The sequence below is a fragment of the Oreochromis aureus genome, linkage group 15 (assembly GCF_013358895.1).
Source record: "Oreochromis aureus strain Israel breed Guangdong linkage group 15, ZZ_aureus, whole genome shotgun sequence".
Classification (NCBI taxonomy): domain Eukaryota; kingdom Metazoa; phylum Chordata; class Actinopteri; order Cichliformes; family Cichlidae; genus Oreochromis; species Oreochromis aureus.
This window is the reverse complement of record NC_052956.1, coordinates 22,070,209-22,082,639: the sequence shown is the minus strand read 5'-3', so window position 1 is coordinate 22,082,639 and position 12,431 is coordinate 22,070,209. Positions and strand designations below refer to the sequence as shown.

Genomic DNA, 12,431 nt, shown 5'->3' with positions numbered 1-12,431 from the left:
GACTAACACTGCAAAACAGAATTGTTAAAGTTTTAATTTTAATTTCAATTCAGGTTAGATTTTTTTTGTGCGCAACGCAGATTTTCTGTGCGCAGAGACCGTGCCAGCAGTGCGCAATTGCGCACGTGCGCAGCTTAGAGGGAACATTGTAAGGGTGGTACTTCAAGAGCCATATATTTTATGAGGTGGTACTGATTGTGAAAAGTTTGAGAACCACTGCCCTACACCCTACAACCACTGCATGTCACGTCCTTTTACATGGTGTAGATGTGAATATTCATGTGCTTTTTTTGTTCTGAGGTGTTTGTTTACTGGTTTCCCTGTTAGGAGCCCAGTTCAAGTAGAGTTCTTATTTTTCTCCTCCTGTCCCTGATGTGTGTACTTTCACTGTTTTCTTTTTGCCACAGCCATATCTGCAGCCTGACCATGCTGGACTTTTAACATAAAAGAAAGCTACAGACAGAAATGTTATTAAGTTTTTGTTGTCTCCAGGATGGTGGAAGTTTATTCTTGTTGGCTTGGGTGTAGCAGCACTCTTGATCTTGATCATGTTGTACTTGTATGACTGTGTACGTGACAAATACAAATTTGAACTTAACAACAGGAACTTTCCGCGTTGACAGTTCCCCCACAAAGTCAGTTAATCAAAAATGTTGAAAAAAAAAATCCCCCACAAAACCCCCCCAAACATTAAACGACTGCAGCATGTTAGATAAGAATGTGATGGATAAAAGATTCATGTTGATCTAAATTAGAAATGTTTTTCCAGATACTGAATAATATGACGTGACATAAAACATTAATTTCCCATTTTTATTTTAGTATTGCAGTTATCATGTAAACACCATCAAATATTTGGATATTAAAATTCAATATGCAACATAAAAGGCACTATGGAAGCTGTTGTTTTATAACAGGAGTTTCAGGTAAGACTGGATGAACTCTCTCATCTTTGTTTCTGGGTCTTCTTCTGCCTTCTCCAAAACGCCTGAAAACAACAAGCTGCCCCTCATCCCTCAGTAACAGTTTCTTCCAAGAGCCTGTGTGAGGGAATTTACACGACTCTCTCTGAGGTCCACATTTTCTGCAGCGAGTGCTTCCACCTGCTGCTGGGCTGAACTCCACTGACTCACGCAGAGTCTTTGTGGAGAATTTCCAGTAAGGGCAGGCATGTGTCAGAGCTGGACAGTGATTTATCTATAGATGTATGTATGTATGTATGTAGAGGCCACTCCTGGGAATTGCTGAGGGCAGGTTTTATTGGTGGATGGAGCGCTTTCACTGCTGGAGGGAATTCATGTCTTGCTTTTATTACCTGAGAGGGTGTCTAGAACTAAGCTGGCAGAGAAAACTAATGACTGACATGTTTGTAATCACTAACATGCCACCATTTTCAATACCATCGAGACTCCCACTTCACTACAGTACGGTGCTACAGTTTGAGTAACATTTGATTCAAACTTACAGATTTTCCTTTCCATATCTTTCCTTTCACTCCCTGAGTGTAAATACACCACTACTGTATTTAATCATTATCATTTATTAAACTCTAAAAAACTCTAAAATGGTTTTTAAAAAGTGAGAGGTGAAAAGGTGAGTGGCTGTATTCAAATGACACAAGAATTTAAGAAATGAAATCGGAAGCCTGACTGATAGAACATAAGATACAAAACCAAAACAGAGTTCTTAAGCATTTCTTTATTTGCATTATGCTCAAATATTATAAATGTCTCAAATGACTCAAAGCTCATTAAAGCACATGACTTACAACAAAACCTGCCCTTAATTCAGTTTAAATTAATTCTTACGGTCATAAAAAGAAATAAAAATAAAAAAAGTTTCTGAAAAATTCCTTTACTCAGGTCTAAATTATATTAACCTTTATATGTAAGTGCTTACAGGAGTGTTTCAGGAAATTGGCATAAAGAATAAAATATGAAATTTAAAAATATAAAAAAATATTTATTATTGATATATTTGATGTCAAGTTTAAGACAGGTGAGGACATAAGATACATTCTGCATGGCCATCTCTATTCTGACATTTGTCATTGCACAGATAATTTTCTTTGCACAACTGCTTTAGAGAATATGAAAATGTATTCTGTACAACTGCATTTTAAAGAAGTAGGCTGTGCCTTAGAGTGCTACAGAGGCAAAAAAACAAAAAACAAAAAACACATAGACAGCAAAAGGCCAGGCTGCTGGCCTAAAAGATCCACTGGGCCTCCTTGAAATATTTTAATAGGCCTTAAGACTCAGACTCAGGCAACTATTAATGCCTCTTGCATATTTAAATAGCCACATTTTATTACTTTTCCAAATCGAGTAATAAAAGTACCTCAGCCTGAATTGTTTTGTCATGTATTGGTCATAATGTTTTGATTTTGTGCCATTATTCTCTTCCATGAACACCTACAGATTGAGCGACACCCAGTTGTTTTTGTTTAGTTTTTTCTTTTTGTTCTTCTCTTGACCAAAAAAAGAGAAATGAAATATTTAGTAAAATAGAATTATAGGATTGTGTTCACTTCAATGTTGCCCAAATTTACACTGAGTGAAAAGGTTTTTTTTTTTTTGGTTTTTTTTTTAGTTGTGCAAAAATATAGCACCCTGATGTTGTTCAGACCTCTTCAGAAGGCTGGACATTTTCACGCTTTGCCGCTCCATCATCTTCCTCATTATACACCTGTGAAATAATAATAATGATAATAATAATAATAATGATATTCTGCATTGGTTGAGATCATCACATTTTCCAGTAACACTATAACCACTCTAATCTTTAGGCATTAATTACCCTTCATTTAGCACAAGGTAATCATACTTAAGAAATTGCACTATGATACCCAGAACATGACATTATGTTCATTTGGTGCACAATTAATTCCAAAACTAAGAATAACAAATGCAATCAAGCTCAAAAGAACACAAACAATGAAAAAAATTAAGCATGAAATTAATGGGGAGTAATTGTCTGTAGCTTTGGTGTGATGGTTTTTGTTTTTTACAAAATCATGTCCATGGATGGAAGTCAGTTTTTGATTTTCCTGTTCAGCAGGTCAGACATTTCTCCAAAACTCAAAACTTAACAAGAATTTAAATCATGTGCGATTTTCAGTTTCATGAGTATTCAGCTCATTTGGCATTATTTCTCATGAGTATTTAAACTACAACAGCAGCACACATCACATAAGAAAGGATGAGAAGCCTGTTTGTACTGGAACTACAGAAGAGTCCTTAACTGAACTTTGTTCATATTTGTCACGGGTTAGTGTTTTGATCCTGATTGCTGCCTGTTTATGAGGAGGTAATCATTCCAGAGATTTCATCATGATAGAGCTGGCTATAAGATTTGTGTATGAGGAAGGGTTCATTTACAAATGTATCATTCACAGCTGACTTTGTGTTCTTTTTAACAGACTCACCATGTTTCCATCCATTTTTGCCTTTGGAACTGAAAACACACAAAAGATTCAAGTTCAGTTTCCAAAACAGAATTCAGATTTGTCCACCTTTTTGTTTACATGTAAATATTCTCACCAGCTATTGTCAATATGTTGATGATCACAACAACCGCTATGAGTGCTGCCAAACTCACAACCACAATAATGAGCCTGCACCAGACTGGAGAAAGAAAGAAAACATGAAAGTACATTTTAATATTAATGCAATCTGAAGTTTGGTTTCACTCTGCAACTTTTACATGTATGTGTTTTCTTTAAATTAAACACATCCTTAATTTGTTGTTAATAATTATACATAAATCCACCAAATTAACTAAATTAATCCAGCTGCTCAATATGAGCGCATCCTGCCTGTTATAATGTAATAACATTAAGTACAACTATTAAAATACCAAAAAAAAAAAAAATCTAATTTTTGGTTTCACTGTTTTTGCTGCACATTCACTTGTTTGATAATAAAACAATACATACCATAAACCTAGGGCCATCTTTCATGTCAGGCTGATGTGGTCTGTTGAGTTTGAATATATAATCTTGAATGCTAATACGCTGATTATATTGGTTTATATAATAGAGGCCCAACTCTTAGTACAGTTTTTGCCGACAGGACTGACAGGAAACCACATGCTTTTGCAGGCCAAAGTGAAACTAAACAGAGTGTTTGATCGAAACCAGTGGCGGTCCTAGCCTGTTTGGCGCCCTGGGCGAACACTCCTCTGGCCCCCCCACACACACACACACACACAAAACATATTAAGGATCGTACATTAACATATGAAGAGAGAGAGAGTATGCATAGTATGCAAACGGCTACCAAACAGCCATCATAATTCTTCATACAATGAGAACAGGACAAATCAACAACTGACAATGACTAATTAATATTAAAATCTGTAACACAATGTATTGTTTGGAGTTTAATCTGTTAGTGTTGCTATCTTTACAATTTCTTCTTGGAGCAACTGTAACCCACATTATTTCCTATAAATAAAGTATTAATAAAGTATTCTGATTCTGATTGTTTCAGGATGACCTGCCATTATCCAATGACACATCTGCTTACCTGTATCTTTTGCTTGTTTCTCCTCCTCTTCTTTTCTATTTTTTCTAAACTGAGCACCTGATGGCTTTGAACTTTTCTTGTCCATCTTCATTGGTTTTAATTTTGCACTCCAGTATGAACACCCATCCCTCAACCCAAGGATCACCACAACATAACCTAACAGACCTACACCTTAGTTCACAGATTCACTTTGTCTAAGGTGTATTTCTGGGATTTCACACAACCCAGGATTCAAATCATGAATACATAATGGGCTTGGATTTACAACATTAGGAATGAAATGTGCTCGATTTGGAAGCAGCCGGACCCCCTCCCCTTTCGACTGGTTGTGTTTGAGACTTTAAATCATCAAACTGTAAATTTTGAATTGTCATTGATCCCTTTACCCCGAGTCCTAAAGTATATATTTATTTTCTTACTCTTCTTATATTTATTGTTTGTTTACTTGCACTGCTGTAACTGGAGCCCCGTCGTCTCGTCTCTCTGGACTGTATGTAGCGGAGATGACAATAAAGTTTACTTTGACTTCAGCAGCGAGCAGGCGCACCGGGCTCTCGCGCTCACTTTTCGTGTATAGAATTTTGAAAAAACATCGGTGCAAATTATAAGTCTGTATCATGATGTCTGGTGTTTTCGTGTTTGTTATTTTGTTTTATTTTGCTAGTTGATTATTAGATGCTGCTTCAGTCAGCCAGAGAATCCCCCGCCGCCTCGCCCTCTCCTCCCTGTGCCGCAAGCAGCAGGTGCACCTCGCAAACGGAGGGCGCCCTTACTCCCAGCAAATGGGCGATAGAAAACCGATCGATGCCTGTGCCATTCCCAATATGCGCTGGCTGCCGTAGGGGCAGCATGAGTACGAGCGTTTTTTTTCTTTTTTTGCCGATGCCCGTGATGCCGCCCCCCATCACGATGCCGCCCCGGGCAACCGCCCGTGTCGCCCGTATCTAAAACCGCTACTGATCGAAACATAAAGTGTGTGTGACGTCAAGATGGAGTATATAAATATAACTAGGCTTCCTGTTTGTTCTTGAGACCTGAGGTTGTGTTTGTTGTGCTCGGGTCTCCATATTCCGGAATATGTAAAATAAAGATCATTTTTGAAGTAAAAGACCACTTTTGAGCCGTGTCCTTTTTTTGCCGTAAAGAATCTAAAGAACCGGATTTAATAGGTCATAACTGTATTTATGTTGTTTTCAAATGTTATTTCAAAGTTATTTATCTCTTGGTTACTTATCTGTTGAACGAGGGCTGAAGTTATCATATATTGTAACAGCACGCATAAAGACATAACTTGATATGTTGCTTTAGATAAGACTCATGGCCACTGTAGCAGAGCACAAAGACTGTTATGTTTTCATACATGAGTTATCTCTATTGATACCTGTGCTGTTCTGGATCCACTTCACTTTTGCGTGTTCACAGTTTTCAGGAGTCAAGATAGAGGTCTTATTATCTCCAGGTTTCTTTTCAGTGACTTGTAAAAAAGAATTGCAAGAGAATGCCAATAATCAATTTTCTAACAATAATTATTGTAATATATTCATAAATTTGAAATTAAAAAAATTCTAAAAATAGAATTTGAAATGCAGGCGTAAACACGAGCATCGTCAACTGTGACCTATCTATGTGTCGGCAAATTCTCTAATCAAATGCATCAGATTCTTCTGTCACATTTTTGGCAAGTGAATAAATACAAATTCTCTAATGTGTAAATATAATCTAAAGTTATTAATTTCACACTGTAACTTTTGCAACAGTTCTTTATTATGTTTAACCAAATCACTTCCTTAATTTGGTGTTAATGATGATGAAATTTTCTTGTTTCTGCATCCTCAACTGAACAACAAAACACAGCTTAATCAACTGCTTAATAAAAAACTGTCAGCGTGCCATCACTTGTTTACTAATTGACTGATGCAAACCTGAAAGCTAAAACGATCCTTCATGTCAGACTGTGTTGTGGTTATACCTGTATTTGTGTTGTTTTTAGACGTTGTTGTTGAATTTGTATCTTCACCTAAGCAAAAGAACAAAATTCAGCAAACTGTTCACTTGGAAACTGCATGTTTTCTAACAGAACATACAGACAATAAAGCTTCAGAAAATGAAAATGAATAAATACTTTAGGTAGTTATTAGTCACATTAGTTTAAAATGAATTTAAAATTCATAAAACTCTGTCTTAGTTACTTACTTGATGAGTGAGGGCTGAAGGCAAAAACCTCCACTTTGGTATACATTGTTACTCCACACATAAAGTCATAAGGTGATATGTTACTATAGGTAAAATTCATAATGGTGACAGTAGCAGAGCACAAAGACTGTGATATTTTTACATATGAGCTATCTCTATTGACATCCATGCTCTTGTGGATCCACTTCACACTGTCTTGATCACACTTTGTAGGAGTCGACACAGAACAGTTTAAAGTCACATTACCTCCATATTTCTGTTCAGTGACTGGTGAAAATGAATAGCAAGAAAAAGACAATGGTTAACTTTGTAATCATAACTTTACATATTTATACATTATAAAATATTTATTTCACTGGAATGAACTCTGACAACAATTTGAACTCAAATATATTAAAAAGTGTAAATACTCACTGACAACAACAGTAAGATCAATGGAAAGAGCAGAACCAGGAGTTCTCCCTGTTTTGTCAGGCACTGTGCACCTGTACCAACCAGCATTCTCAACTGTTACCTTGTGTATAACCAGAGAACAGTCTGTGTCCACACTCAGTCTGTCTGACGTAACTTTTCCTTTAATGGTCAATTGATTAATAAGCTCTTGTTTTGCTGCACCATTTAAACCAGTAAAGCTCCAGATGCTACACATCAATGGACAAGGCAAACTGACTTTATCTCCATCTCTGACAGCTAAGGGCCAAAGACTCACTTCACCCTGTGTTCCTGCAGATATGAAAGGGAAACACATGCATTACTGTTACATATTACTGTAGATATTTTTTCAGATGTAGGAAAGTTTGCAAAAAAAGAAAGAAAAGGAAAAGTTTGGTTCTCATCTGTTCCAAGCCTGATGAAACAAACACGTCTGTCTTCATGTTATGAAGTAACATTTGAAGGTAGGACTTTCTGTATATTTCTGTTATGTCTTTTAAATGCATCCTTACCTGTAAACCAAAGCGCTGGTATCCAAAACACAAAGACTGTAATCATTGTTCCCCACTGTCTCTTTCTTTTGTTTCTTCTGTTACTTTAAGCTTTTTAGATACATACATACATACATACATACAGTGTCCTAATATATGTAGTAAAGTAATTTAAGTCATAAGTCACATTTGCACACAACTTTTTCCTATCATACCACACCCACACTGATAACACTTCGAAGACACGATAGATAGAAAGGAAGGAAGACAGCCAGTAGCACTTCCTTATCTGTGTCTGTGTTTCGATTAGAAAATGTGTCATGTAAGTGTATCTTTTTGCTTTGAGCAGTCATAAGACTTCAAAAATTGGCTGTTTTTGTCATTTTTTCAGTGCTTGTTGATTAAACAAATGATATAATATGGACTACAATTCTGCTAGTTTTACCAGGTTCATGTCATTAAGTATCGCTTTAATTGCTTTTGTGACATGAGGGAATGATAAGTACATTCAAAAGGTCAGGCCTACAGATTCATTTGCTATGAAGCATGCACGAGGTATACTGTGAAGTCAATGTTTGCTATAAATGGGGATTCAAGTGGGATTTTATGAGGTTTATTGTAAAGTCTAATGCCAGTCCAATTTTGTTAAATGGGGATTCTTCTCTGTTGTTCCTTGTATGTGATTGGCTCAGACATGTTTTTTTTAATTTGACTGGACCCTTATGGGAGAGGAGCCCATGGATGTTTTTACGGTGGTTTCTTTAAATTCCACTAATTTTGCTATTGATGCTATCAATTTCTGTAAGTGGCTGAATAAGCAGGTAAGACCAAAGAACACACAAAGAAACAGGTCAAGTGGCATAATTCTCTCTGTCTTGAATACAATGCCACCTAAAAGGAACTCTGGGTCTAATACTTCTAATTTTGCTTTCGTTACACAGGGCAGAGCAGTGTAAGGCAGCCAAGTAGAGCTTTTCTTTCTTTGTAAAGGCTTAAAAGCTTTTAATGTTCATCTTAATTGGGTTAAAAAGAAAGAAAACAATTACCATTAATCAATCTGTAGAGAGAAATAAAAAGGAAAGAGAGGTTTGGGAAGAAAGTTAACAGAAGGAGAGTGAAAGAAAAATAGAGGAAAAGAAAGAAAAAGAGAAACAGAGAGAGAAAGGACACTGAAAATCAGTTTTACCAACTGCTGAAAAATATAATCAAAGAACAACACATCAGGGAAATCAGAGCAACAAAAAATATAAGAATAGGTAACATAAATAATAAGTATTGAATGTTCTTGAGTAGCACACAGTACTAATACATGATACATGAGGCAGCAGCCGACCAAGACAGTGTGTGAGCTGCAGCTCTGGCTACACCAGAGCGGACCGAGGCCTTGGCCCAAAGACCCAAGATCACACCCCAGAAGGGGCCTGAAAAACCCACGGGGGGGTTTCTTCCAAACTTAGTCTTTTCAATCCACTGTGGGATGTTTCCTGAAAAAGAGAAAAACTATTCTTTTTAGAAGAAAAATCTACCCAGGTTTCTTTAACTTCCCTGTTCATGAAAATGTAATCTAAGTAAAGCTCTCTTTCTGTTCTGTTACAAAATTTTCAGCTGTGAGAAAATGCTTGCTATTTGTTTTCTAGGTGAATAAGATGAATGGAGATTTGCGTAAATAAAATACAGTTGTGACATAAAGGACCCACAGCACACAGCTTTGTAAATGCTTATTTTACAGTGTACTTTCACGTTTCTGCTTGTGCAGCTTTCCAGCTACCTCTCTTCATTGCAGTACACAGCTCTCTTATACAATGGAAATCAGCTGTTGTGGTTAGCCTTCACCTGAAACCACACTCTGAACCCCTTGCTCCACCCCTCCCTTGCAGCTGAGCCACAAACTACAACCAGTCACAACGGTCAAAGCTAAATCTTGGTTTATATTTCACTCTTAATGTCTTTAAAATCAATATCTGGACTATTAACATGCATACAATTTTACACATGGCTTCTAAGTGCACTGTCCAACAGGGATAAAAAAAAATGCTTATGATATGGTTTTAATATTATTTTGAACCAAAAACTAAAGAGGTTCCAGTAAAAGTCATTGGTCTGGGTTTAAATATTACTACTCAGGTGAATTTATGGTCATAAAAGAATTCAAAACTGACATCTAGTAGTAAATGAAAAATAAACAGTGGCCTCTTGTGGCTCTATAACAACATTAGCTTGATTTTCTGTTTTGCTCGTGTCAGGCCACTACATGATTTTTTTGTCACTTGGGGAAAGACAGAGCAAGAGGAAGAGCTTCATGCTTCTGAAATACTGTAGCATGAAAGCAAGTCTTGAGAAGTTGTCCTTATGTTCCTGATTTTCCTGATTAAAAACTAAAGATAGTTGTGATCATTATATTTATGTTCTTCTATTGGGAAAGTTGAGCTGAAAACATCAGTTGTGATGACCAAAATCTTCAGCTGTGGAATTCTTTATAACCAGAATTTGTATTTGTAACCAGAAAATAGTCTGCAGTAACACTCAGTGTGTCTGATTGACTTTTGGTATTTTCATGAATCTTCCCATATTCAAACAGTGTTATTCCTGTTGTATTACTATAACTAGAGAAAAAACAGGCAACTCCAATTCCATCACAGTGTTCAGCGGATGTTGCTAAGAACAAATAAAACAAATATTAGTTATCTGAATAGGAGACAGCTGGGAGACCCCTCCCCCCACGACCCTGAAAAGGATAAGCCGTAGAGCATGGATAGATGGATTATTCAGATCCTGAATTTGTAGCAAACAGCATTTATAATATTACCTGTTTAGCGAAAATATTTTCATCCAGCTAAATTCAACTATCATCCTTCAACAATGTTTTGTATTGTGACAGATTCCAAAACAGAGTTCATTTCCTGTGATCTTTAGAGTTATATTTTTTCTTTGTAATTATATTATTATAATTATTGTTTTTTATGTAATAACAAATGGCTTTTTAATAATGCAAGAGCAGCAATAAAGAGGTTAATTTGTGATGTCACTCGTGCATTTTATTGTTCATCTTTGGTTAATATCAGTTTTTGCTGTAGCAGTTGTTAAAGAATATTATTGATCTTTCGGATGTGTTTATCATGAAATAACAGCCATTAGTTTAATAGTAAACAATCAATAACAGCAACAGAGTGTCTGCAATTTCTGTAATGTCATATAAATGACATTATAAATGTAAAACTGTACATCCAAACCTGAAAAAATACTGATGATTTACAGACAATTTATTAAGTTCAGCTCCATGAATCCAATCATTTTCTCTTTCAAACCCAAATTTACCCATTTGCAACCCTTTTGCTGCAAATGTCTCTCCATATTAAAAGAGGGGAAGAAAGTGAGCCTCTAAAACTGTTCACAACTGCTAAGCTGTCTGTAAAGTTGGTTGAGACTGTTCATTCAGGATGTGAAACAGAAAAGGGGAAATTCAAGATTTATTTAATTTTTCTGAAGTTAACTACTTCATTTGAACATGCTCAATTTTCAGTGGTGAGAACTGTCAGCAGCAGCAACATACACGTTCAGCTCTATGTTGCGTGATCAAAAATAATTTTGGAATTATTTGTCAAATTACTTATCAATTTTTCTCCAACTGGACCTCTTTAAATTGTAGCTGAATACCCCTGTTCTATTTGTTTGTCACTCTAGTGACTCATTAATGAAAACATTTTCTCACACTAATAAATGTCACAGTGTCTAAAATAGTGCTTCTTGAAAAGAGATGCTGCAATGATTTCCTGTGTCACTTCCTTATGTTACTCATAGCGAAAATAATAAAGTCAAAGGTTGAGGCATAGAAAGTGTCATGGTCCTTTTGAATTTGGGACTTTAAATGTTTTTTGTTTCATATTATTACTTTGGTTCTTAATTTGTGTGTGTTTTGAATCCTTTTAGTTCCAGAAGAGGGAGGAAGGTGGAGACTGTAGGTTAAAATAAATGTCTGTTTGTCTGCAGTTCTTCTTTCTTGTGAAGAAGAAACAAACAAAGAAGCAAACAAACAAAAACGGGGATATTAGCAGCCCCGCAGTCCAATCATCCATCAGCCACATCTGTTAATAGCAGCTCCCCCGTAGATTAGAGCACTTAACTGGGTTAATTTCAAGGCGGGGGTATCCTGTAAGAGCTATTTACACCAAGACTGGTTGATACTCGGAGTTTTACCTTTACTGTTTCATTAAGTAATTGTCCACAATTTAGACTTTAATTGAAGGAAATTTTATTTTTGCCATTTAGCAGGAGCAAAGCAAAATAATAATAATGATAATCACAAAATAATAATCTAGTCACTGATATTGTTGTTATCACTGGGAGGAAAGAGGCTGGAGAAGTGATGTCTCTGCTGGGACGAAGGGAAGAACCAAGAATTGGTTGCTCTTTTTTTGTACTCTGCCAAGTGCCCGTTTGCTTTCCCCCTCTCTCCTCCTATCTAGACATTGGACTTTTTCACATACACGATGTAAGGCAAAGTTTAAACTTTAAAATCACTTAATTACATTTTCTTCTTTTCTATGTTATTCTTCACAAAATTTCCATTAAATGTGAAGATTCAGCCACATATGAATATACTTCATGTCATGTTCAACAGTCATAACACCTAACACCAAATCTCTTATTCAACATCATACACAAACAAAATCTAGACATTTGAACTTTTCCCTAAATTTCTTATTTAACATATTGGTCAAACTTGTATTTTGATTTATACCTTTGATTGAGAATAAATATGATTTACTATTGCTAAAAGCACACAGAC

The 12,431-nt window shown here is 36.0% G+C and overlaps 1 protein-coding gene across 1 annotated transcript; it reads right to left on the bottom strand.

The window, feature by feature from the left end:
- Window positions 1-2,581: 2,581 nt before the first annotated feature.
- LOC120433276 lies at window positions 2,582-7,800 on the bottom strand. Its single transcript, XM_039599307.1, has 8 exons — window positions 7,667-7,800; window positions 7,137-7,445; window positions 6,723-6,989; window positions 6,499-6,546; window positions 5,911-6,003; window positions 3,543-3,626; window positions 3,428-3,456; window positions 2,582-2,688 (listed from the first exon to the last, which is right to left on the bottom strand). The coding sequence occupies exons 1-8, from the start codon at window positions 7,710-7,712 to the stop codon at window positions 2,623-2,625; spliced, it is 942 nt and encodes a 313-aa protein (XP_039455241.1). The 5' UTR covers window positions 7,713-7,800; the 3' UTR covers window positions 2,582-2,622.
- Window positions 7,801-12,431: the final 4,631 nt, after the last annotated feature.